The sequence below is a fragment of the Chlamydotis macqueenii genome, chromosome 5, assembly GCF_036417535.1.
Source record: "Chlamydotis macqueenii isolate bChlMac1 chromosome 5, bChlMac1.mat, whole genome shotgun sequence".
NCBI classification, from domain to species: Eukaryota; Metazoa; Chordata; class Aves; order Otidiformes; family Otididae; genus Chlamydotis; species Chlamydotis macqueenii.
The window spans coordinates 64,406,041-64,433,927 of record NC_141560.1 but is presented as its reverse complement, the minus strand read 5'-3'; the positions used below and the strand labels follow the sequence as shown (position 1 = coordinate 64,433,927).

Sequence of the window (27,887 nt, the reverse complement as noted above, 5' to 3'; positions counted from 1 at the left end):
ATTCTCTTCCATTGTACATTGGCACACCATCAGACCTTTCTCTCTTGTGCTGATTTTTAACTCCCCGGCCGCTGCGGATACCAGAACTTTGAGAGACAAAGGCTTAGTCATTCTGGCAGCTATGCATCACTGCAGGATAAAAAGAGTGATATATAATTGTATATATCCAGTACGAATTTCTAGCTAAATAATCTTGTATTTCAGACTTTGTGTGGGTTTTGGAAAAGAGGGTGGAGGGGTGAAAACAGAATTGTTGAATAAAGATTTTAAAAGAATTTAAAAATTTTTATTTGGTGCTAATTTGTTATATAAACAGTGTCAAGATCAAAGTTAAACAAATTTTCATCTCAAACTTTTTTTTTTAAATTCCTGAATGTAATGCCAGAAGTGGAATGTCTGGTACCCAGAGCTCTCATCCTGTTGTACTCTTAGCACTGTACTACTGGCTGCATCTTCCATTTTCACTAATTGTACATGCACAGGAAAAAAGAAATATTAGAGATTGTTAGCAGTCTTTTGTGTATCAGGTAAGCTTTACCTAAAGCCTATGAAGTTCCATTTTGCTTGGCTCAGGTTAATCCACTGAAGTCAAGACCTACATCAAGATTTAATAAGCTCCTTTGTTTTCCCATAGAACTTAAGGACATTGTTATAAATTAGTCTTGACAAAATTTATTCTACACTATTTTAAAGGTTATCTATATTTCCTGAAATATTTTTTTTTGCATGCAGATGAGTTCTTCTAAAAGTGATCTCTGTATTCAGAGATCTCACTCTCAAGGTGATTCTGTAGAAAGAGACTTGTTAAATAAAGAAATCAAATTGCACGTTTATTTACACAGGTATTTTTGATAATGGGATAGATATGTTTTAATACAGAGAGTGCCATTCACAGAGGATCCAGTTGGTTCAAACTAAGCCACACGTAACATACATGTGCAGTGTTGCTGCATTCTTTGCAGCATGTTCCCTGGCAGCAGAATGATGGTGAGATAAATTCTAGTTCTTTGAATGCCTGTCAAGCTGCTTCTGAAGTCGTGATTCTAGACAGATTCGTAGACACTGTTGTAAAAGCTCACAGAAAACAAAGGAATCGAGACAGCGGCTAAGGGGAATAGCGATGAGAGAGAGAATGCAGCAAGTGAGTACGGCTGCAAAGCCTAGGAAGCTGAATCTGAAGGATGACAGTGTGCCTGTTTGTGTGGCTGCAGTCTTTTGCCCATTTCACGGATTGTTTATTTGTATGCAGCTTCTTGTGTTATACTAACTAAATCTTAATTACTTGGCTCAGAAAGTCAGTGGCCAGAGAAGTTCTAAAAAGTTAAAATTCTGTGGGCCTCTATGGTTTTAATTTTCTTTTTGAATTGTTGAGAACAAGTGAATGTGCTTTCATATATTAATACTGCTTTTCTCTGAAGGTATCACAATGATCTACTAGTTTTTTGTGCCCTCAGGCCATAGTATTAAAGAGGAAAGTACAAACCTCAAACTGTTTAGAGGTTTGGCTCAAATACTCATCCAAGCCCCTCTGGTCTGGAAATCTTACAATCTTTTTGCATGCTTTGTGGAAAATTTTTTTTAATTCATTGTTTTGTCCTATCTCTAATGATGTATAAGAATCGCCTTTTACAATGGTGAATATTTTGCTTCTAATCCCTGTTAAAAAAATTTGGGGGATGGAGAAAAAAACCTGCGTAACAATTTACTTGTTAAGAATGGACTTTTTTTTTCCCTCAACAGATTTTCTTCTAGGAGATTTTCCACTCTTTGTTCAGTATCCCATTTAGAAAAGCTAAATACAGAGTTAAAATCAAGTTTGACCGTAATAATTGCCAATAGTTTTTCAGTGACTTTAGCTTGGAAAAAAGAACTGGTTTACGTTTTTCATATTAGAAGTTGTCTGAACCCTGAAATTTGATACTTTTGTGTCACAGTCTAAAAGAATAAAAAACTTCTCACAGAATGAGGGAATCAGATCGGTTGGAAGGGACCTTCACAGCTCTAGATCAATCTCCTCAAAGCAAGTCCACGTGGGTCAGTTGCTCAGACTTTCTCTAGCCTGGTCTTCAGTATCTACCAGAGCTGCTCTGGGCAGCCTGTTCCAGTGTTTGAATACCCTCATAGGAGAAAAACCAAACCAACCAAACCAAACAAAAACAAAACAAAAACAACCAACCAAAAAAACAACCCATGTTTTCCTTCTGTCAAGTTGGATATAAGGACTGTTTTTGCAGTTTGTGCCTTTCACTTCTCATCGTTTCACTATGTATCTCTGAGAACTCTACACCCTCCACTAAGGTAGCTGTAGACAATGAGATGCCTGCATTCTTTTGGCTTCTCCTTGTATGACATGTGTGCTGATGACCATACTGGCAGTCGACTGGACTTGCTCCTCTATGTCAGGGCTTCATACTGAGGAGACCAAAACTGGACACTGGCCTGCAAAAATGCAATCTTGTTAAGTGCTGAGTAGAGAGGAAATAAAAATAATTTCCTTGACCTGCTGGCTACACTCTTGCTAATACAGCCCAGGAGGGGCTGGCCTTTGCTGCAAGAGTGCCCTGCTGGCTGATGGTGAACCTGTTTTCCACCAGGACCCTCAGGTCCTCTTCCGTCCTTTCCACCCAGTTATTCCATCCCAAAGGCAGAACTTAATCTTTGTCAAACCCCTTGATGTCCCTGTCAGCCCATTTCTATCTGCTGTCAAGGTCCCTTTCAATAGCAGCCCTGCAACTTTTGTGGATTTTTGTTGACTTACATACAAAGGAACTCTGTATCTAAACAATCACATAATTAAGATAATTAATTTTACTAATTCACTTTACATTCTAATGATTGAATGATTAACAGAAGGATCACAATTAAATCAATAAACTGGCGGCTGATTAATTTCCGACACTAAATGTAGTAAATCATTCAAAGCTAGTAATGGGATTGACACTAAAACCAGTTGCTTTGTATATGTTTTTGGGGCAGAAGGTGGAAAAAATTAAGAATTTAGGGGTTTTTTTTCCATGCATGGCTCCAGTGAGGTTCTATCCCAAATAATATGTTTTTACGTGATTATGGACACAGTTGTCCGTAAAGCCCAAGTGTTTATAGGGTGGGGGATGTAATCGCCAGTAGGTGTTTTCACATCTCAGAACATACCTCCTTTTGATTTTCAATTTTTTAAATTATATTTTTAGAAAAATATTGCCAATGCAATTTTCATACATAAATACATATTCCATTGTTATTTTCCTTTTGTCGTGTTTAATTTCTTAGACATAAGGAATTATAGGTCCTAACCGGAATTGCCAGTGTTCCAGCTTGTCTCTGAGGAGGAGTCTGGTGCCATCCTCCTTGTACCTTCCCTTTAGGCAGTCAGTGAATCTTTAGTTAGCCTAAAATAGCTCATTTTAAAATATCCAGTCGCTAATTCAGCTTTCACTGACAATACCAGTCTCTTCAAAACCTGAAAAATCTTTGATGTGTCCTCAGTCTCAGTTAAGTTTCTACTACAGGTTTAGAAAGGGAGTCTTATACAAGTGTGGTGATAAATTAGGAAAATTCCTTCTTAAAAATACTTTTAGACCAAAATAAAGCTTTTAACATGCCTGTTACTTTAGGCTTTTCAGTGTGCCAGGTTATACTCTTTCAGTGACAGAAGTGTATGTTCCTTCTCATTTGATGGCTGCAGACCCTCAGCTGGTGCTGGAAAGCAAGCCTTGTGCCATAGCGCTTTGGGGTTAATTCTAATCTGCATTGGCTACAAGTGAAGCAGTATTATTTTTGTATTTTTTAACAAACATAGCTTTTAAATATGAAAATTCTTAACATGTGACTCTTTATAATCTCAAATTAAAGTCAGCATAGTTATTTTAAATTAATACAAGAGACTCAACTTAAGTAATTGTTTAAAAACTAAACAGCCTTTTAGAAAAAAATAACGTGTGAAAACATCCAGGTTTTGAGTACTGTGGTGATTTTGATATGGAGTAGATAATATGAACAGTATTTGACTGACAATATCTTGAACTTCTTTTAATTATGTGTTTGCGTTAAAAAAAAAAGTCAATCCTAAGAATATATGACTGATAAAGAGCTAGAAAAATCTTTTAAGTGTTATGACTATTTTTACTATTACCATAAACTGTTAAAAGGGTTAGATTTCCATTTACTGCTTGCTACCCTTTCCCTAAAACTCAGCCTTAAATAGCCCAAGAAATATTTATTGTATCCTCAAGTGAAACTTAAATACCTTTCCTCTTTTACAATTTCTGAATGACCCAGCAAGGGCTCTAGTAAAGCTTTACTGAACCAAGCTGCTAATAGTTATTTAATGTTGTTCTGTAGCCTGAAAGAATCTCAGTAGATTTTTCCTTTTAATCTCTTTGAATTGCGGGCTCATAAACCTCTCTGATGAGCCTGCCAGTGTTTTCTTAGATCCTGCAGTTGAGACAATGGAGCTGCAGAATCCTTTCACCTCTTGTTGTCAGACAAATCCAATAGATGGCAAAGAAGGCAGGCTGTACTTCTGGTGAATTAAAATTTGTTTTTCAAGTTATGGTAGACTATCAGGTCTTCACAATTTTCCTTGTACTTTCTGAAACACGTTCCTGAACGTATAACTTGGTACACAGAGCTCTACAGCTTGAGCAGATGTCACATATAAGTAAGCCCACCACAGAACGCAGCACTGGCAACAATACCAGTCTTCAGACTGGTTTACTTCAGAGAATCACTAACGAGAGAGTAATGGTTGTAATAATAATGAGGTAGATGAAATATGGAAAAGCACAAAAAATTCATCACTGACACACTCTGAAAACTGTTAGGTTTGTAGTTCTGCTTGTAAGCCCCCCACACTCACACCGGGCTGTGCCTCTGTTTTTAAATAAGTGGCTAAATCTGTTTCTGCTGTCTTAAGGTATATTGGATTGGGCAGTGTATTTAATAGGAGAGCTAGAAAATAAAAAAAAAAAAACAAAACCACTTTTGTTCAGCTCTGGAAAATAAGTTTCTCCTGCTTGAACCAGCTAAGCAAATAAATGCAGCACACAAAACTGACTGACAAGAGTGGTTACTGGATTATGTGCTAAGCTTGGAGCCTTACTCAACTTGAGAGTACTAATTGGAAATTTACATCTTTTAAGATAACCAGTAGGATTCTTTCAGACTTGAGCATCAGACTAGGAATAACGATCTCTTTTCAGGCTGGGAAATGTGTAAGTGATTCATTTTGCCTGTTGATTTTTTTTTTAATTACAGTTGCAGTAATGAATTAGAAAAGCTTGGTTGAAATTCTGTTCCCTGGGCTTGGTATTGTACTATGTTTAGCATAGAAGAGAGGGTAGACTTTTCCTCAGCCTTCCTCTTTGTTACTTCCTGAGTAACTTTACTTCAGGAAGTATGGTAACCTTGTGAATTTGCACCTCACCAGTTCTCTTCATGGTGGCCCATGGTCCATCTGCCCTTCTTGTATTTTCTATCAGCAAGACGTGACCCAGACCTCCAATTCCAATCCTGTAAAACTTGTTTTGAGTCAAATCCCACTTCATGAATTTCAAACAGGACAGCCTGGTTTCAGCTCAGTTTTTTTTGCTACCAATAAATGAAGCTTAGGAAAATATGTTGTTCCTACAGCCTAAGAGACCATTTTCCTTTGTGACTTTTTATTCCCAGTATTAAAAAAAAAAAAAATTCAGGTGAAATAGGAAGCACTTGCCTTTTTCATACTGTTCCACAGTTGTAGTCTCTTCTACTACAGTGGAGAGAAGAGCCTGAAGGTAGGTAGATAGGTGGACAAACTTAATTTTTATCTCTGCTTTTGTCTTTTCTTTCTCAAAAATGAGGAATCTTTACTTCACACAAGGCCTACTGGAGGAAAGGCCTTGACTGGTTTTGTGGGTGTTTTCAGGACATTTACTGTTCCTGTTCTCATTTTGTAGCTAGAAGACTGTACCAGATAACTCCAAGTAACATCAGAGTTATTTGGCAGGAGTAAAGACCATCTGACCTTTTCTTTTATTTTGGACATTTCATGCAGTTAACTAATGTTCTGATCAGATGTTAAGAAAAATGTTGTTACTTTGTATAACTAAAACATTATCCGTATTTGTCGTTTATGTAATTGAGAGCATACACAACAATGAGCAGTTTTCTTTCATCATTACGCTCTTGCTGATGTTTTCCCTTTGTTTGACAGCACTAAAGTATTACATGTGAGTGGCTTAATTTTCTCTTAATTCTGACCTTTTCATTACCAAATAGGTGTTCAACAAAGGTAACATCGAAGAGGCTGTCCTGATTCTCTTATTATTTCCAATGTGTCTCATTTGTTTTAATCTCCTTCATTAAAACTAATTTAAATGAGGCTCATTCTCAAGGATCTACAATGTACATTTCAGTTAGAATAGTCATTTAGCTGCAAAATAAAGACTGGGACTTGATATTTGGTGGTTGTTTTTTGGTTTGTTGGTTTTTTTTTGTTTTGGTTTTTTTTGTTTTTTTTTTAAACTAGCCTTGAATGTCCAATTTAAAACTCCAAAATGTATTAACTCCTCTCCCCCCCAGCCCCCCAATTATGCCTAAGGACAGTTAAAATGCAAGGGGTTCATTTTACTACTGGTACATTACATTAATACTTCTACCTATAATATTGTACTCTTAAAACTCATAGAGGCATGAGAGGAAAACAATTTAAAAAAAACCCCACAAACCAGCACAACAAATTGCTTAGATTTTGAAGTTAACTTAGCTAATTAATCCCAGCAATAGCTAATCACAGTTATACTTCCATAGTAGCCTTAAACTTCTTTGCAGCAACTTACACTACTTTGTTGTAAGTTAGGAATCTCACTTGTGAATAGCTTGCTTTACTTAGCTAATGTGTGAAATCAACTAACAGAATATTGATGTCTGTTCTGGGTCACTACTGCACTGCTAAAAATCTGAGAACAACTTTTGAAGAGCAAGGTGTTTGCAATCAGGTGATGATGTCTGGTGATAAAGAAGGAAATACTCCATTATCTGATCAGATAAAGGTTGGAGATGTGCAGTTTTTCTGGAGTTTTATTGGAGGAGGGAGCTACAAAGTCCCTTCTTTCTACACTTGAGTCCAGAGCAAAGAGCAGTTACACAGAAGAAGCTGGGAACCATTCAGAATACTGCACAACCTAGTGATTAGGTAGAGCAATCCCTTGGGAATTAAAATAACGTAAAATAATCTGGGCCACTTTTTCAGCAAGTGCTCAGTAAGTAGTTGTGGAATAAGAACATCTTTCACTGCCAACTTATGTTTCATAGAAAGCTGTAGACAACACTGTATCCTGTAGAAAGCTTCATGTTGTTAAACTCTGAAACTTGCCTAAAAACTTACTGAGCCAAGAGAAGGAACACCTACTTTCTCAAAAACAACCCGATTTAGACTTTAAATAAGCACTAACCTCCTGAGTCTTGCCAAGTCTAAGGCATTTCTGTGTATGTGCTAAAGATCAGCTTTCAGGCATTCCTGGTTCTTTAAAACCCCAGCATTTGGGAAGTTGGAGCTTCCAGGTGTTGAGCAGCAGCTGGGAGGTTTTGTATATTGAGTTGTAAGGGGTTTGTGTCCATATATATATATATATATATAAAACCCTTTATGGCTTCACTTTGACAAAATCTTTTATTGTCAAATTAAAGAACTTGGTGTGAACTTTGCACATCAAATATAAGCATGCTGATAAATTCCAAAAAACAATTTGTATTTATATTGCAGAGTTTATATTTGATAACTTCAGTTGTATTGTACACTTTTCATTTCATGCTGTACTCAATGCTGGAAGAATCTAGGGGATCAAATGGCACAGATCTCACGGGTGCAGACCAGAACTGACCTTCTTTCTGTGCTGAGAGACTCGTTATCATAAAAGAACGCTTGGACTCATCTTCCCCTAAAAGTGTTTTTCATTTATCTTTTAGGAATATCTTTTCGCTGAAATCTTTCTTGGTGTTATTCTCACACACAAACCTAATATTTATTTGATGCCTATTGAGGGGGGTTTATTTGTCTTCTGTTTTCTAAAGGAGAATGGGTTGCCAAACAGAGATGGTGGGGTCTCCACCTGTGGAGATACTTAGAATCTGACTGGGCGTGGTCCTGGGCAACCTGCTCTAGCTGAGCCTGCTTGTGCAGGAGGGTTGGACTAAGGGATCTAGAGAGGTCCCTTCTGACCTCAACCATTCTCTGATTTTGTGAAAAGTACAGGTAAGCAGATATTCACAATTTCAGCTTGTGGGAGTGTAGTTACAGCCAGGCTTCTGAAAGTTCGTCATATCAAAACAAAAGTTTGCCCCTAATTTCACATAATTGTTTGGGGTGTGCAAAAGTACTAGTTTCAGTAGTGTCTTAATTTCAGTGATAACACCTTCACCATGTACTTCTCCTGGCTACAGCCGGACACTTACCAGCTTATGCTGAGGAAACTACAATTTTAGAGAACTGCATTTTTAACTAATAACGTGGGTAGGTGTGACTCTCTAGGAGGGACCAGATTGACTGCTAGGTATATAAAACTATTAATTTATCAGGAAGAAATAAGGACCCTATGTTAGCAGGGTTGAACATTTGACATGTTTTCTTTATAGAAGATAATCTGACAAAAGAATGGCCACTACATGCACAAATTTATCTTGAGGATATGTCCTGGAATGAAGGTATGAGTGCCTTACTACTTGTTCCCAGTGCTTTTCACTGTGCCTGCAAATGTTTTCTATTTTTTCTGCATCTTATATTATTATGTTGCCTTATTGTAAGTTCTGCCTTTTTTTTTAATATTTTCCTCAGATTTAGCTATTCTGTTCTCTGTGATTACCTGAATTGGAACTTAACTTTCTGTGATAGTTATTTTGCATTCCTTCTTCCTCTTCCCCCTCCCTCGCTTGCAGTACCACTCTTCACTTAGCTCTCTTGTAGTATAATTGAGTACTTAGAGTTCCAGATTCTTCCCAGATCTCTCATGCATCTTCTTGCTTTTTCAGTGATGGTGGAATAGAAGTGTTTTCATACAGATTTTTTTATCCATCTGACAGCTTTTATCATTTACTTGCTTTTTGAATAAATGACTGATTTTTTTATTTATTTTTTTTAAGCTGTGAGGGAAAAATCCTATCTACTTTCCTTTCTTCGGTTCTATTTTTGTTTCCTGGGTTAGCAGTCTGTTTTGCAACCATCCTTGATCTGTCATATCACATGTGACTGACACTCCTTAGTTTTTTATTTTAGTATCTGTTTCACTGATGTACATCTTATTATTATTTGCTTTTTTAAAGAGAATACACTGACCCTGGCTGTTTGGTGTAAGAATGCCTCACAGTCAGTGAAACATTTTAAGAGTACAGTTCTTTTTTGACCGACAAATGGTAGCACAGGTACTGATATTTACTATCCAGCAGTGGGAGGTCATTTGTTATAAGAGCAGCTTTGTGAAGAAAATCCAACATACACTTGTGATCAGTCTCAAGCACTAAAGGCTTTTTTTGTTTTCTTTTTTGGCAGATGAACAATGTTATACTCTCTTATGTCGCTGTGGTGGGAATTACACTGTCTCCAAGAGTGAAACCAAAGACGTATCTTTAGTTTGTTGTGACACATGTTCACTTGTTATTGAGATCCTTCAATGATTGTTTCAATCAAGCACATGAAGAGTTACAAACTGTTCAAAAGACTGGACAAACGCAGGTCAGCATCTGCTAAAGAAATGTATGTTAAAGAACGAGTTCAGTCAGGCTTAAGAAAGGAAAAGTGCTTATTTGCTAGCATAGCTCTGCAGACGTGAGGCTTGGTTGTTTGTTTTTTTTTTCCCCCCTCCACAGCAAAACCTCTAGAACAGAACAGTAAGTTCTGTACAACTGGAATATATCTCATGATCTAAATGACATTTCTTTCCCAGCAAACAACGGAGTAGCTTCTTTCAATCTCAGCCTGTATCAACTGTACCTTGGGCCCCACCTCTTAGGTTAAATCCTTTTAACAGCTCAGATAACAAAATTTAATCAGGAGGCACACATGTGAGAATGCTTTGAAGATAATGAAGAGTCAGGTGCATTAATGGGAAACAGGAACTATTTCTATGCTAAATATTTAACTTCATTAAATCCTCACAAGTACTTGAGCCTTGGGAAGAGGTGGCACAGACTTGCAGATCTAACAGACTGGTTGTCTGGGCAGTAAGCAGCAGGTCCAGTGCCTATGCACTGGACTGTAGCAGTGCATCTACACTAAGTTTACAGCTTGGAGCAGGAGCACATCTTGAGTTGACTCGCTCCATCATCTGAACAAACGCAGTCTTCATTCCGTAAATGAAAACTAACCAGGAAGCTGTGCTCTGAGCCCTACTGGGCATACAGTCCACTGGGCCAAATTGGAAAACCCTACACAACACAGGTGACTAGAACATCCAAAACCCCACTGCTACCCTTTTCTGTTCCACTGGCTAAGGTAGGCGTAGCCTGTGTGTGACAGCATAATAGTGCACTATGCATTTTCCATTCCTTGTTAACAGTCAATGCTAACCTTGGCTTGTCATAAAAAACCAAAAATTTCTAATAAATTGAAGCACTTACTGTGAATAGCCAGAGGCATATTATTTTTGTTGACGACAGCAGTATATCATTCCCACTTTCAAGTTAGATGTAATCTCAGAGACATCTTTGTCAAGTAATACTTGTGTTTATTCTAAACAAAAATAATTCCATTGATTTTAGTAGAAAATATTATGAAAGCTGGCAATAGTCACTTAAGTCCCTTAATCATCAAGAAACCTATGGCCATTGGGGCTTGCACGTAGAAATCCAAAGTCATTGAGAGGCCATATCTGAAAAATAAAGTAGTTAAAAGATACTTTAATCACAACTCAAAGTTCAGTATTTTCATTTGTTATTGTTGTAATCGTTCCACAAAGTGTGTCATTTTTAATCTCCTTGGTTGACAGGGTATATGAACTTCTCTCACCTGTGTGTTTCTTTGACCAGAACTAATAAATAACTTGTATCAGGGGGATTCATCATTCCATAGTGGCCAGAGACAACACCAATTTATACACAGCATATGGAGAGCATCACAAATTACATTTTTTTTTCAGCTATGGAAATAAATACATTCCTAGAAAATATCTTTCAAACTCAGTTTTCTAGCTTGTAAACCTCTTAACAACTTAAAAGACAAGGTATATATTTTTGATCCTCTAGGAGAAGAAAGAATATCACAAACATTACCTCCTAGTGAAAGTACTTCCATGAGGTGTACATTTTTATTTTCAAGATGGGCATTTGAACTGCAAACCCCAAACCCTGTAAGAAAATTCCCTAGGCTTAGAGGTAAGCTTATACTATGCAAATGGGTATAAAGGGTCGGAGTGCCTGCCACCATCAGGGTGAGAAGGGGACTACTCTGTGGAAAAATGAGCACAAATCACAAACAAGTACAAGTGCAAGTGTCAGAGAATGATGTTCACCAGTAAGAAACAACTTTCTCACCATAAATTAACTACATAGCTGTTCATACTACTGAATGCTCCCAAGAGTACTTTCCTCTGAATGTTCACTAATTACATGTAGGCTGGTCTTGGATTAAAAAAAAAAAAAAAATCAAGATAATCAAGGACATTCTTTTATACTTTGTCCTTTGTCTCCCTTGACTGCCTGTGTCTCTTCGCAATGCGTTCTTTCAAAGATGGCACAGGGGGATCAGCAGAAAGAAGGGAAAGAGATGATGTTGAAGAATGAATGCCCTCTGTGGCTCTAATCCACAAAAAAATCTCACAGCCCCTGCTCAAGATGAAGTGACCTAGACAGAGGAAGATGATGCACTACCTTGTTCCCAAAGCACTTGTCAGTATGATGTTTATCTTGCTTATTTTTCCTTAGAGTTCGATCTTAAGGAAGGTATGCAGTCACCTTCCAGGAACAACAAATTACTCATCAACTGAGTTCATGGAACAGCCACAGCACAGAAGGAGCCTTTGCTGCTTTCCATGTGGAGTGAAAAAGTAATTTTCTCAGTTTAAGAGGAAGCACAGTGTCAAAGTTCAATATTTCAAACCCAATGACTTGTCCCCAACACTAAAGACAACAACAGAAGAGGCAGAGGCAGTTAAAGATGAGCATAGCAAGACACAGCATCAACTTACTACTGGACTGGGACCGTGCGCTGCTGGAAGCTCCCTAGACTTGCCTCTGTGAGGTTGTCAGCTTCCTGAGTGATTCTCAGGACCTCCAGTTCTGTGTATCTGAAAAAGGCTCAAAGCTCTCTTGTGCAAGTATTTTAGAAAATACTTTTCTTCTTTGGCATGTGCAGCTAGGGAAGAGCATGAGGAACATCTCCTGATTGATACAGAGAAATACACGGAGGTAACGTCTTGTCTCTATGTGCATGTTAGCCAGTGAGCTATTTTAAGTTCCACACAAATATACAGAGATAGATACAAATCAACAAGAGAAGGATATTTTTGATCTTGGTTAGAAGCGAAGCTATAGATTTCAAGGCTCTCCAGAGGGCCGCTGCAGGCTGGGTGTCAAGTCTTTGTTTGGCCTCAAAGGCAAACAGGAGTAAAAGGGAATAGGAATATCCCATATTACAAATCTAAGCTGATCTGAGTAAAGGCCCAGAGAAGGAAGTTTCTTAGGCCATTCACTGTGGCACAAATATCATTTCAGGCAACTCAAACCACACCTATTGCAACTTGACTTTCTTTCAGTGAAAGAAAAATTTGTTTTAAATATTGTTTTGACAATTTAGTTTCAAATTCACCACAGTAATCTTAGTGGTTAGCATTAGAATGAAAAATATATTTATCTAGTCTACGTGCAGGAGAGAATGTGAGGAACAATACTCATGGTTGGAAAGGAGAACGGAACAAGCCTCCGTGAAACAAAGACATGCCACTGTGTGTAGTAATTCCCAAGTCATTTGAAGTTATGACAGAAGTTGACTGTGACTTGTTCGTTCATACTGGTTAGTCCAATTAGCAGCTATTTCCCCTTGCCCTCTTTGGTTTGGCCTACATAGATTTGATCTGATGGATGGGGGATAAATGGGGCTAACTAGCTCTTTTGAAGATATACTACAGGTCTATTTTTGGACGTGGAGCCTAAATCCAGGGAATGCACAGGATATCCTACCTAGGACTGGATGAAGCGTGAGTTCTGTCAAAGTGGGACTCCCTAGGCTTTTACAGAATTTGCAGCTACTTTGATTTCAGTGGCCTTTTTATGGCATGAACTTGTCTCTCAGAGTGACAGTCGATATGGTGGCAGGAGGAAAAGGGGCAACTATAATCAAGTGTCATTATTTCTGTATGGGTTAAAAACTGGTGGACCAGCATTAACTGAAAATCTTAGGTCCAAACTTCACAGATAAGCTACAGAGAGAAGGAACATTTATGTTTTGCCAAGGACAGGTTGCCTATGAAAACGTGGTACGAGCTCACTCTCCTCTGTTGAAATCCACTGCTTCCAAATGAGATCTGTTTTTTTGCATCCATTATTAAAAACTTAACGTAGCATTCAAAGGCACTGTTACATCTGCTTCTCCAAAACCCACTTTAAGATAAAGCCACATAAGCTTCGATTCTCAAGACAGTAAAAGATTTTTCATTAAAGAGAAGATAGACCTCTAGTAGCAAGACAGAGAAGGAACAGAGAGCGCTCAATAAACACTAGGAAAGAACTCAAAGCAAATGCTATCCAGAAAGAAGAGGTCAGACAAAACTTGGTGGTGGGGCTGAAGGGGACATGTTATTTGAGGTTTAGTAAGCAATTAGTGATTATGGTCAATAGCTGCAAGGTTTTTTGATAAGTCCTAAGTTGTGTTCATAAAAACTGTAAACTAAGTATAAAAAACTTGGTTAAATTGGAAAGATCTAATCTTCCTTATGCATGTAGTACAGCTGTGCTAAATTACCGTTTTGTGGATGTGTTGCAATATATGGAGGACAGTTTTCAAAACCTTTTTTATTGATCTGAATGGCATGATTTTCAATCTATCTTTCTAAAAGCCGGTGCATAAGTCTGTAATACATACTCGCTTGTTTCTTAGATTAAACTTTTTATGGAGAGGAAATTGTGCTAGTTTCTTCTGTTTGGTAAATGAGTAAGTTAATAATGCAAATAATATGAAAAAGCAATTTAGTGTGAAATAAAGCTGTAGGATTGTTGAAACAGAAGGAGAAGGAACCATGGAGGTTTATACAATACAATAGTATTTCAAAGATTATTTTTTTTTTAATTAAAATGTGGCAGACAATTACAGTGGCATAGATTTGACTTTACTGTTAAGGCTTTTTCCGCAGATTTAGTTTAAAAAGCAACAAGGCCAGTCTATGTGTCTAAAGTATGCAACTCCTAGAAAGATAACCTTTTCCTCCATTTTGTTTTTTGAACTATGGAACTGCACTTCTCAAATTACAACAACAGGGAAATACAGAGCTACCCTGTTCTACCATTTTGCAGAGACAAGCATCAAGTTAAGGATGGAGTGAATATCAGCGCAGGAGGGGAGGATGTGTGTGTGTGTGTATGTTTGTTTTTATCAGGTTTGGATTTGCTTGCAAAATAATTCATTCAGTTTTCAGAGGCAAGAACTTCTCATAGAGTGCTGCTCAAAAAACACATCCTCCCTCAAAAACCCCACCGTTTTTGAATTATCCTTTTACAGGAAGTCGCCAGCGCGTTCAAGCTTTGTTTCACATTTGCTTTGGCCAGACAGTTACGGAGGCAAGTTTTAATACCTAACACCAGGCATTAAAAATGTATTAGTGCAACTATTTTTAGGTACTATAAATATATATACCTTAAAACAAATGCGTCCTTTTATCAGTCCGTAAGGAACAGGTCCATAGCACCTGGAATCTGTAGAATTCCTGAGATTATCACCTTCTAACCAAACATGTCCTTTGGGCACCTACGATTAAGCAAGATTGAAATGTAAGAAGACAATAGAACAGAATGGTATTAAGCACAGTTTGCTTTACAATATATTTTCTGATTTCTGTGTTCTGTATTTCATGACTATATAATGAACTAATTTTTTCATTGAATCTAGTAAGACCCAGTGCCAGATTTGGAGGGATGAGAAGGAGTGTGCCAAAGTATCTGTTCTATCGTGCTCAAAAACCAATGGTTTGCAACAAAAAATCCAAAATGAAGATGTAAGAGGTTAGACCAATGTGACAGGGTCATTAATTTAATAGACTTCAAAAGAGGTCATTAGGATGTTGACTGAAAATCTGCCCTCCTGTCGCAGTAACAGCATGAACAGGGCAGCCACACACTCATCAACATCCTGGGGCCAGCACCAAGGCTAGACCTGTTAGTAGATTCATGATGAACTAACTGGTAATTGATTGTGACATCAATTACGAATAATCTCATCATTTTATCGGAGTAGGCTTGTCAAAGTTCTAATTAAGATCACAGTTCATTCTATGTGCAGGCAGAATCCACAACACATTATATTGCAATAATGATGATCACAAAACAGCAAATCCCTTTTTATAATTTGAAAATTAATGATGGTGACCTTATACTATATGACAAAGACCTTTCATTGCCTATATATATTATGCATTAACTATATTACATACCGCAGATTCATGGAATTCACTGACTGACTCAATGACAAAATGAGAAATAGCAACACAGCTGTATTAGTTACCTAAATAAGAGTATAAAGCTTTCATGCACAAAAAAGTTGTGACTGTAAGCCTTAAATGAAGATTTCCTCGTGGAATACACAACAATATTTTGATTTCAAATACAAACAACCTCTTACAAGTTACCAAATAAAATAATAATTATTTTTCCAATCTGGTTTTCTTTCTAAAATTCTAAACCAAGCTGAAAATTCAAAAGTAGCAATATACTCTCAATCTAAAACATATTTAACATGGACTTTAAGTTAACATACATTTTTCCAAAACCAAATATGTACTTGAAACATTACTATGCCCACAATTCAGAGAAAAAAAAAATACGGAAATAAAATTTTAAAACTCCAATTTCAAATGAAACTCAAGAGTTTGAGCAGTATAAACATTAATTTTTAGAAATAAGCCACACTGGACCCATGCATACAATAGTCTACATATACGGAATTCAAGGATAACAGACAAAATAAAATACCACTCTGGTAGTAAGGTCTGGATGTAAATCATTCATTGAGAATAAAACCAGATCTGCCAGACAGTTGAGGAAATGCAGCTGAAGTGTAATTGTTGGTACTTTTAGGTATCTGGCCAGGTAACTGGGAACCTTGTCTCTAAATAAGCCTTGTAGGCTCTTGCTTGGTCACGCTCCTGCCTGCCTGTTACCAGACTAGGACCCGAGGACAGCGCGCTACCCCAGAGTCCCTTTGTTGAGCTGTGGCAAACGTATGCGCTACGGATGAAGAACCAATACTTTGGCTCAGACAGTGCCAAAGAGAGATGCTCATCATGGAAAGCATACCTGAGCCTGTCTGTCTTCTCCTAACTGTCCCCCTGTATTTCTTTGGTATCCTGGAGAGGTGCTTTGGGCATGTCAGGGGGCACATCCCTGCCTCATCATTTTAGAATCTACATGTGGAGCTGCAGACCAGCAGTACATCTACACCCTTTTGAAATCTACTGATACTGTCTCCTTCCACAGTCTCCTCTATAAAGAAGTGCTGCCTTGTTTGTTTTAAACTGATCTGCTAGTTCTATCAAGGTCCTTTACTTGTTGTTCTCCCAGTCCTTCAACACAAGAATTCCACATCCTGCTCATCTGCCACCTCTGTTATTTTGAAGGCTTATCAGATTGCCAGCATGTGCATGGAAGAGCTTTCTCTGGGAAGGCCAGTTCGTTTCAGCTAGATGACTTTGGCCCTCTTCCTACCCAAGCAGCTTTGCAAACAAAATAACCAACCAGAAGTCAATTTAAAATAATAAAAATGTTAAAAATAATTCTATTCGGAGTCAAATGACCTGTACAGAACATACATCTCATCACACATGGACATATGTTTTTGATAGGTCTCTATTTGACAATGTACCGATGTTCCTATTTTCCTCAAAATTTGTGGTACACAGCCCATTTAGAATGTCCAGCAGCAGTTGTTAGGTTAGTTGGATACTGAGCTTCACTTATTTGCGGTGTCCCCACCTTACACGAGTGTGTTTTTCAGGTGCATATTACAATGCAAAGCAGCATTCTGACCCTTCTGGTGCAAAGTCCTGCCCAGCATCTACCAGAATTACAAATCATACATCAATCGACTGTCATGTTAGAAGACTACCTCAGCAAACATGCAAAAAAGGAGAAGCATGAATTGCTATGAGAGGAAGATTTTTTTTAAATGAAATAAAGCAAACCCACAATAACATTTCACATTTCTGAAAAAGCTGCTGTTTCACACACAAAACACTACCAACTCCCCTTCTACTTTACTGGTTCCCACGCTTTCTCACTCTCCCCGGTTCATAGGCAGGATGCGAAGCTCATTGGTCATGATGAAATAAGGAAATAAGGACCTGCTCCTGTGAAATAAGGAGAAATAAGGACCTACTCCTAACACAAGTATATCCAAACACTTCTAGACCTTCCCATCTTTCCTCCATGCTCCAAAAGTATAAAAAATAAAGTGCTTTTGCCACCTGTGGCACATCACTTATTGCTTCTAATACAGTTTGCACTCCAGATGAAACATTTGCAATAAAGTACATTCCTCTAGACTGAAATTCACCACTTACAGTAACTTTCATAGTTCTCCATGGAAGGTATGACAGGACCTTTCACCTCTAAATTTGTTGTTAAGAGTACTGTCACAATGTATGATTCATCTCGCGATAATACAGTATAATACCTTTGTATGGTGCCTGTCCATCATCTAGGCACTTCACTACAACCTAGAATTAAGACAAGCAATAAAAAAATCACATGAATTACATGAAAATTGAAAACCAAATACCGGTGACAGGCAATAATCATTAATTTTAGAAAAGTTGTTTACATCCCTTTGAAATAAAGGCTAATGCCAGAATCCTTCAAGCATTTATGCGCCAAGCTATTTCTAGAGCAGATCACTGATTTCAGTGGGATTACTCACATTGATTAAGGTAAACGTCGAGTATCAGTCTTTGCACAATCAAGACCCAAACTGAAATGCCTCAAAGCTATGCAAGGACAGTAGCTGGGAATAAGATACATTTGTAACCAAATTTAAAAAAAACCCACAACTATTGAAAATTTGTATTTGTAGTAAGAATGTATTAATTACACACCAATAGACTGCTACTGCCAAAAAACCCAAGGCAATGGCAAAGCCACTTGTGTGACAACTCACAGCATTGCATTTTGGTATCCACGGAGCTCTTCAGCAAAATTAATTGTATCTACAACTGAAATCACAGTTACACACAGAAATTGTGAATACAAAAAATACTGACAAAGCGTGCCAAAAGCATTTAACTTAGGCAGGGCAGCATTTCAGTTCCACCCTACACATAGGCCAGAACTAAGATGTGAAAGTCTTACAAGGCCAACAACTGAATTTTCACAGAAGTCACTAGTGGGTCACATGCAAAGCCAGCAATTCCACGGCAGCGCAGGTTCGTGCGAAAACACGCTGCCTCTGATCGTCTGCAGACTGCTCTCTGCCTCAGCAACCCTTGTGCCTCTGGTTTTGTGCGGATTATCTGAGGATTTATTTCCAAGGAACAGCAGTTCTCAGGCAGAAGCAGTTATCTGAGGTGCAGCTTATATGCATGAGAATACAGGACACGGATCAGACACGTGACTCTTCCCCCTTCTCCCTTCCAAGGCTCTGGGGGCTCCAGCACAGGAGCAGATAGCCCAGAAGAGAAAGACTAGCATTTAGAAAAACTGAGCTTCTAGCAGCAGCTTATTCTGTTTCAGCTCAGATAAATAAGCATCTTCCACTGTGACAAACTGGCCAAATTTGCAGGGCTGTTGTCATTTACTCAGTGGTACAGTTCAGTTAAAGAGGCAAAACTGAAGTTCAGGTCAGGTATTTTATACATACTTACCAGCATAAAACATTACTGTACATAAATGGGCGAGGTGGGGAAAATCAACAAAAAATTCTATTATTTTGGTCTTTTTACATGACACCAAATGTTGAGTAATCTCACTAACTCCAAAACCAAGAGATGAGATGCCCGCACTCTAGTATGCACATTAACTGACATACTAGAAAACTAATATACTGCAAATAAGATGAACAGATTTAATTAACCTGCCTCAAAAATATCCCAAACCCAACTAAATGAAAATAGGCTGTTGGAGTTTGGGTTAGATTTTTTGTTTTGGTGAGGGTTTTTTTTTTGGTTTGTGATCTTAGGGGACTTTGAGGCTGAGAGGGGAGGGAGGGATATTAAAGATGAAGAAATAGGGATTTTCAATAAATAAGTGGAGAATTTTAAACATGGATCTCTTGCACTCTTTCCTCTTGGAATTCCAGGCAGTCTGTCAAAGAACTTCAGCATGTACAATCAGCTGGGAGCAGATGAAGTTTGAACTTTCATAAGGTCACAGGTATTCACAGCACCTCCAGCAATATCAAAGTTTCAAACTTAAGAACTTTAAATCATTCCCATCTTTTCTTTTCAGTTCAGAGGCTTCCTTCTTGAGCTATGATAAGAACTAATCTCAGTGCTGGACAAAAGAATAAAGTCTGCAAGTTCTCATCTATCCCTACTAAGGTCTATTTAAGTGCCTCCTACTTTGGTACAAGCAACAAATGTAATTGCTTCATGGCCTGCGGGTGTTCATTGAACAAAAGCAGCTTTTGTGAATAAACCACAGGTGTTACCTTTCTTGATTAAAGTGAAATATGATGAAAGAATCTACAATATCAAATGACAAATTTACTAAATACTGATTAAATTGCCTTATTTAAGTAAATTGCATCTAGTTAGGATAAAATATACACCATGGAAATGCAGGAGTTTGTTTTATCATTCTATACTTAAAGTCTCACATAACTATTCCTTAATCCTTTATTTATTAAGTCCGAACCAAGAGTGAATAATGCTTAACAGATACTCTCTTTTAATGATCTGGTTGCTCTAGGCACCATTTCTGTAGGCTTATCATAACTGTCATGCAGTTGCCATCTATATAAAACCCAACTATTAATTAGCTCAATATTTTCAAAATCAGCCTAAGCATTTACATTCCCTTTTTTTTGTGCTGGAAGAAGCTATGAAAAGTGGTAGCAACCACACTGGAACTTGAACAGTACAGCAGATCTTAAATCAGTGTCTTGTAAATATCACTAAAAGGCTGAATTACCTGGTATTTAATACTTCTTAAAATAAAATAACAGAATGAATTTACCTTAGATTCATAGGTACTGCCGAACAGTTTAGCATTTTCTTTTTACTTATCGAACAGTTTAAGCTACTTATGAATAAAACATAATGTACTTGGCCCAGTTTAAGTACACATATTAAAAAGAATGAAGAATTATGACCTTGGTCCAGATTTTTATGAGAAAAGATGACAATGAAACACTAAGAGGTTTTCATACAGAAATTAAATTCACTGTAATGAAATATTTATATTAAGAATTCATTCTCTATATTTAGTCATTGGTTGTTGTAACAGAAAATTTATTAAAAGGTAAGATAAGTCTCGTCTATCTTTAAGTTTTGAAATTCATTATTAACCAATATTAAAATCACAAAACCTTCAATAGCAGCAATGTTAACTCAAGGACACTAAGGTATATTAACTTAGATTTGAATTTGTAAGACATTTTTCTCTATCATCCAAGCATGCCAGTTGTTCTTGAATAAAAATTTGGGGAAGCTGTCACAGTAATCTGTCAAAGCATTCATTGGTTATTTGAATGTTTGGTTTTTAACCATTGTTGTTCCTTCTAAACTTTGTGTAATGCACAAATAGCTGCTGTGTTCCTGAGCTTGCTTACTTGGAACTGAAGAGGTTTGATCGCTGCACTCACTACTTTACGGGAAAGGTCACAGACTTTTCACATCAGGAATATCTAGGCCAGATGAAAAGATATGCTTTCTCTCAGTATCACTTTCTGGGTGTTGCAAAAGTTTCCAACTGTGTTAAATAATAATTCAAACAAACACTTGCATGCGTTGTTTACTTTACTTCTCTATATATTCTCATTTAATAGTCAAATCTAGAGCATACTGTTAAATAGCCTGGAAAGCTATATATCCAATTTGAAAAATCTGTAGCTGCAACCCTAAATTTAAATTATTGGCCATCATTCCTTTTCTAAAAATATTATCAGTTAAAATTAAAACTAACTTAACATTAATAGAATTAATAAAAACTATGAGCAAATGTTACTGGCATGAAGAATAACACGCAGATTTTGTACACACTTTTTACAACCTCTCTTTGCATTAAAACAATGGTTCACTTTCAAAAACAAAATCATTTTGGTTAAATAGTGAAAAATTATCTAAGCTTTTTTTATTCCACTACAGTTGTGAAATTTTCCTATTGTATAGATGCTCATACTCCAAAACTTTCAAAAACAACTCTCCTAGGTACATTTAGGAACTCCTGAATAAAAAATGCAGACTATTTCTGCAATTCATCAGTCCTGACTATTGTTAGCTTTCTTGACTTACAGAAGATTGCTATTTTGGAAGCAAATATTGATTACAAATCCAGCAATGATTACTTAGCAGTTTGCATAGACTTTTCTCACAGCAATCATTAAGAAGGATTTGATTCTTTTCTTCTCCCCAAAACAGATGATGTAACAGGGTCACCCTGAAGTATAGGTTTGAGAACAACATACCTATGGGCTCAAACCCCAACTGGAACTTAATGGTTAAAAACACAAAATCCATTACCCCCTTGACAAAGGCACACCTGTACAGAGTGATCTAGCTAATGAGCTTGGTAGCAACAATGGCCAATAAATACTCTAAGCAGGGTTAAAGAATCTGAAAAGTATCATCTGCCAGCTCTATCAGGAGGGACCTGAATATCTGCTGATCAGCGTAAGGGCTCAGCTCTGCATGGTCTCATCATTTAAGACAGTCAGAAGGCTGTAGCTAGTACATGTAGAGGAGGAAAAAAAATGAAATAGGTTCTTCATTCAGACATGAAGCTGATATAGGCAGACTAAAACTTGTGCTCAAAGTCTTCAGGGAGTCCTTAAGTAGTTCCGTTCATCATCCTGAGCAGCTTCCTAGAAGTTATTGCTGAACTTGGAGCAGAAGAATAACTAATTGTAAAATCTTGAAGGTTCCAACTGATCTGACCAGTACAGCTAAGACTATTCCACAGAGGAAAAGCATTGAGTGCTACCAATTCAGAAATAAGTGATCTTGAAACAATCTTAATTCAACAAGGAGATTTCTGTGTGGTTTTGCTTCAGGAATGTGTTGGCAGAACAGAAGAACCAGGGCAATGTGTCAGAGCCTGGGCAGTGCTCTCCCAACCCCAGTCTAGCTGGCCTGCACTCAGGACCAGCTGATATGGTGCAGCTGTCTCATCTTGGTTCAGACTGTGGGGAAGAAAGAGGTGTTTGAGAAAGAGATGCAAGAGACCTCGATGGAAGCTCATTCAGGAGCTGTGTTTAAGCGGAGCCTCTCGCTGCTGTCCCCTGCCTGAGCTATGGTGCAGGCATGCCCATGTCCGGCCGCCCACCTCCCTGACCCCACAGACGTGAGGATAAGCCATGCTGAATGGTACCAGTGCCGGCGTGTCAAGTCATGCCACTTGTACGTTCTTGAAACACCAAAAACAAAACTGCAAAGGGAAAAAGACCAATCCACTTGAGCAGAAGAAACCCTAGGAATATTGGGAAGTAGGCTGATAAAGTTTTGTTGTGTTTCTTTTCCCTTGAATAATTTAGTTTTGACAAATCAGAATTTTTATTTAAAATTACTTCTCAGAATATTCAAGATCGGCTCTAGTTATGAACTCTCTGTACTGGGATATAGAGGGATCTGCAAACTGAACAGATCAGCAAACTAAGCACACAAAATCAGTTCTCCTTTCCCACCAGACCTTTAGCATACCTGCTGTGCTTAAGACTATGGCAGAACTTTCTCTCAAATCTGCAGAACACTAGAACTGGAGAAGGAGAAGAAGAAAGAGTAAGATATGTCCTTTCTCCCAACAGGCAACTATCAAAACTTAGATTACTGAAATACTAAACCATGAGCGTAAACTAGCTATCAAGAGACTAAGGACAAAGGAAAAAGAACTAGTGTTTTGAGAACTTTATTTTTAATTGCTGTTTAGGGTATTTTAACGACCTTATCCAATGGTATTGCGCGCACTCTAAAATATCAAAACACTTTTCACTGTCTTATGTTGTGCATCCAAAATCTGTAGTACTGTCTAGTGATGAAGACATTGTGTTGTTTACATTAACATCACATTATTCTTAGTACCCACATGATACTGCATTTGACAAGGACTGTTTAAGAGTTAATAGCGCTACATAAGACCACTTCTCTGATCTGCAAACATGGTGAGATACATTATCTTCGGAATTATGTTAGCTCTAGAGTTAACCACAGGATGAAGAGATGCCATCTCCGCAATGAAACTCATTTTAGCACAAGATAAACATAGTTCCCCCACATCAGCGAGTCTCGCAGCATTAGTGGTGCGTTGTGATTGATTACCAGCAGAGTGTTGCTGAGATATGGATTTGTATCTCAGCTTTTTATCACTATGACTTGCAAAAGGCAGTTCCTTATTTACTGACTCTAGCTGTATTAAGTGACATTATTAGGTACTACTTTTGTTTAAGTGACACAAAGGCTTAGCATATTGGTGGTTTATGACATACAAGCTGTTTTAATCTGATGACTTACCCCTCACTTTTTCAATTTGTAAATAGGAGCTGCAGCACAAGAACATATGGTACTAAAGAAATTAAAGCTAAAGTAAATGGCATTAAAACAAATTCAAATATAACAATAGGATACTCAATCTGAATTATAAACCTAGATCTGTATTAAGACTTTTAAAAACAGGAAATAAAAACCTAAATATGAAAATTAACCTTTCAGGTGCCATTTCAGGGGTTTACTGCGATTGAGTAATTTCCTTATTAACCCTCATTATTTATATCTTTAGTTAAATGAATAAATCCATAAAGATTTTTTTAATAAATAAAACTAAGTCTGAATACCACATTACTAAAAATTAGTTGTTTATATTTTTCACTTTTGGGTTCATACCACATTGCTTCTGATACAGTAAAAGTATGTTAAATGTTTATGACATTAGATACACTTGCTTATATCTATAAACACCATCATTAAGTAGAAAACCAAAAAAGAGCCCAGCTAAACTGCCAGCCTAATGCTCATATTCCATACCAAATATCCGTAAAAAGGCAATGAAAATTAAAATTACATTTTCCTAACTTTGTAATACTATAGCAGCTTACTTTAAAAAAGGAATTTCATCATTTTTTTCATGTAAATAGGAAGATTCTGCCCCTCTACTCCAATCTCATGAGACCCCACCTGCAGTACAGCATCCAGCTCTGGAGTCCCCAACATAAGAGGGATGTGGACCTGTTGAAGCAGGTCCAGGAGGGCCACGAAAATTATCAGAGGGCTGGAGCACCTCTCCTATGAAGAGAGGCTGAGAGAGTTGGGGCTGTTCAGCCTGAAGAAGAGAAGGCTCTGGGAGACCTTACAGCAGCCTTTTAGTACCTCAAGGGGGCCTACAAGGAAACTGAGGAGGGACTTTTGACAAGGGCATGTAGTGACAGGACAAGGGGTAATGGCTTTAGACTGAAAGAGGGTAGGTTTAGATTAGATATAAGGAAGAAATTATTTACTGTTAGGGTGGCGAGGCACTGGCACATGTTGCCCAGAGAAGTTGTGGCTGCCCCATCCTGGATGTGTTCCAGGCCAGGCTGGATGGGGCACTGAGTGACCTGGTCTGGTGGAAGGTGCCCCTGCCCATGGCAGGGGGGTTGGAACTAGATAAGCTTTAAGGTCCCTTCCAACCCAAAACATTCTGTGATTCTATGATTATTATTCTGCAGATAAGGTCCAACCTCTAGTATATGAAGCATCATGTATCATAAAGCATATTCCTAATGTGCTTAAATTTTAATTTAAGCACGTGCTTAATTTCTAGCCATGATATGTGGGATTAGTTCCATCAGTTTGTAATCCAACAATGATTTCAAAGACGGTTTTTCTTACAGCCTTACACTTACTACACTCTGACAAAAATAATTTTTCTCATCTGATATATTACTTCAGCTAAATATAGCAGCAAAAGTATTTTTTATACCACTTTAAGGTTTTCACATAACTGCCACTGCTATACTGCATTTCTACTCAACTGAAATATCTCTTTTCAGGAAAAACTTATTCAACTTACGCATGGCTTTTTTTTTATATTTCATTTTTATTATAGCTTGGAAGGTTGGTTTGTTGTTTGTTTGCTTTTTTAATCTACAGGTGTCTATTTGGTTGTCTGCAGCCATAGAGTATCTCATCTATGTAATTTCACAGACAGCAAATTGTGAACAGAGTTCTCCATTCTCCTATCTGTAGATACAAGCCAACCTGAAAAGTATATTCATGAATGAAAAGGGTTTGGATGCAGGATCTGATTTTAGTATTCTCTTAGGCTTCAGAATAAGCATCATGGATGATAGCGCTTCTGAGCACAAAAAAACGTAGCTTGAAATCTGTACGGTATGCCAACACTAGCAGTAACAGAGTCAATGCAGACTAAGCACAACTCCTACTACATGACTGGAAGGATTCTCCCTTTTGGGGAGCTGCTTAGAGGTGGTTCCACTCTCAGCTGCGTTACGTTATGTTGTACTGCCATTAATCTGGCATCTCCAGTAACCGGCTAACTCACAACACCTAACCATTCGTTGGCAAACACCAGCAAAGAATGAAGCAGAGGTTCAAATACCTAATTCAATAACATTTCTGGCATCTGATACTTTGTATTTACTGCATTGTAATAAGTTCGCAAACATGACAGCAACTATTCACCATCACTCCCCAAAACAGGACGCAAATCAGTCAAGGAAAGCTGAGCAATTCACTGTAGCAAAAACAGTCAATCCTCTGACCTTACACACTTTTGAGTCACTGCATTCAAGTATCACTCAGAGATTTCTCATTTTAAGAAAAAGCAATTAGTAGCCTAATGTAAACAGCACAACTCATGACAATTTCTAGGCTTTGCTCACTTATTGCAGGCACTCCTTTGTACCTTTCTCTGGCAGCTAGACACCCCAGGCAGCACTTCAGGCCGTGTGGGATCCTAGCCAAGGCCTTTCCTCAGAGTTTCGACAATCTTTTTTTTTTTTTCTTTTTTTTCAAAAACCCAACTCAAGTTAATTCTTTGGAAGGAAGTATCAACAAAACAAATAGCCAGTTCTCTGCACACATGCTGCTGCTATTCGATTTGAAGAATTCTGTGTCTGAATTAAGAGGAAAAGTGCATAGCACAGCAATTCACTAAAATAGGGGACCTGATCAGACAATTACCTAAACACAGACACGCATCCTGTTTTGCTTCCTAACAAGAACAATTTATGTAGTGAATAATCCCGTCTAAGTTACGAGCGTAAACTGCAGATACCTATGTTGAGAATATACTCCTTTGTAAAGGAAGCGTCTCCTGAACAGATGGAAAGATCTACCTCTTACAGCCACTAAAGACAGAAGGAAAACATACATGCACTAACAAAAGCATTTCCATTTAGATAATTTCTCCCCCTAGATACAAGTTATGATGTAAGAACTAGGAAAGCTTGCATGTCACTTTGCTGTATTTCCACACATCAGCCTTTATGAAAACCATACCCAGGAAAACAGGAAATGGACTCTGCATTCCTCATCCTCTCATTCTCCTTACATTTTAAATTCAAGTTGAAGACAAGAAATCTTACACCTAGAGCAGAAGTTGTTCTGCTGGATATTCATTTGATTACCTCAGGGTCTCCAGAAAGGCTGACATCCTAACCTTCCTTTTCAAGACTCGGACAAGTGAAGAACAAGATGCTCAGAGAAACTCAGTTTGCATCTTCCATCAGAGCACACAGAATTCAGGTTTCCATTTAAGTTTGTTCTGCGCTGGGCAATTTATACTTCCCCAAATTACTACTCCCATACTTGCTAGAAAATACCTTCAGCTTGGTAAGAAAGGTGGGGATTTGGGGAGAGGTTTCAGGGATTTTTTTTCCCCTTGGTTAAACAGTAACACAACTTGATTTTTGGAAAAACTAAATGCTCTGTCCTCCCATTCAAAAAACATAACAGGAAATGAGTTCCTTCTTTCTGTCTAAAAGTGACAGAAGTGTAAACAAGCTCCAGTAGTGGCACTCGATCAGAAGGGCAGATTAGAGGCAGGTGTCTGAAATGTCTCACCTCAACACTGGAATGGAAGAAACAACAAACTCAACTCCTCAGAACAAGGTATGAATCATATCCTTGCTTTCTGGTCGCAGGTCTTAACTACATCCAGATACCGAATCTAGACACAATGTTGACAAGAATGTTGCCACTGATTTTTGATTGATTCCATAAAATTCTCTACCTTCACGGCACAGGACTTCAGCTATGGGCCAGATAATAATTATTCTTATGGTAATTGTAAGGATGAAGTGGATTTGAAGAGGCAATAGAATATCTTTCTTTTAAGATTCAAAATCCTGTGCAAAACACAATGTCTCCACAAGGTGCTGAACAGAGGCAGTAGTCAGACATGCTTTTGGGAAAAACAAACAAACAAAACAAAACAACCCCAGTTTTCTGTGATCATGATTTCTGATTATTTTTCTAATGATAGTCTAAAAAGAAGTTGCTGAAAACATTTTCTCACAAATCTTTCCAAACTTCTGCTAAGTCGGTCTACACAAGGACAAGTGAGCATTAAGAATA

General features: G+C 37.8%; 2 protein-coding genes across 7 annotated transcripts in view; one reads left to right on the top strand and one right to left on the bottom strand.

The window, feature by feature from the left end:
• Positions 1-14,083, top strand: part of DNAJC24 (DnaJ heat shock protein family (Hsp40) member C24) — a 41,268-nt gene extending 27,185 nt beyond the window's left edge. The window contains exons 4-6 of one of the 5 annotated variants that reach the window (XR_015258597.1): positions 8,611-8,679; positions 9,521-9,703; positions 11,890-14,083. Coding sequence is in view for 2 of the 5 variants with exons in the window: in XM_086747926.1 (XP_086604052.1) it covers positions 8,611-8,679; positions 9,521-9,591; positions 11,696-11,767 (212 nt within the window). In the remaining 3 variants the exon portion in view is untranslated. Of the gene's footprint in view, positions 1-8,610; positions 8,680-9,520 lie in introns of all 5 variants that reach the window. The other 4 variants (XR_015258595.1, XR_015258596.1, XM_086747926.1 and 1 more) reach the window with 4 other exon arrangements.
• IMMP1L (inner mitochondrial membrane peptidase subunit 1) overlaps positions 10,674-27,887 on the bottom strand; it is a 36,446-nt gene continuing 19,232 nt past the window's right edge. For both annotated transcript variants that reach the window (XM_086747924.1, XM_086747925.1), the window contains exons 5-6: positions 14,813-14,923; positions 10,674-10,838 (exon numbers count right to left, since the gene is read on the bottom strand). In XM_086747924.1, the coding sequence (XP_086604050.1) occupies positions 10,770-10,838; positions 14,813-14,923 (180 nt within the window). In that variant the 3' untranslated portion in view covers positions 10,674-10,769. The remainder of the gene's footprint in view (positions 10,839-14,812; positions 14,924-27,887) is intronic.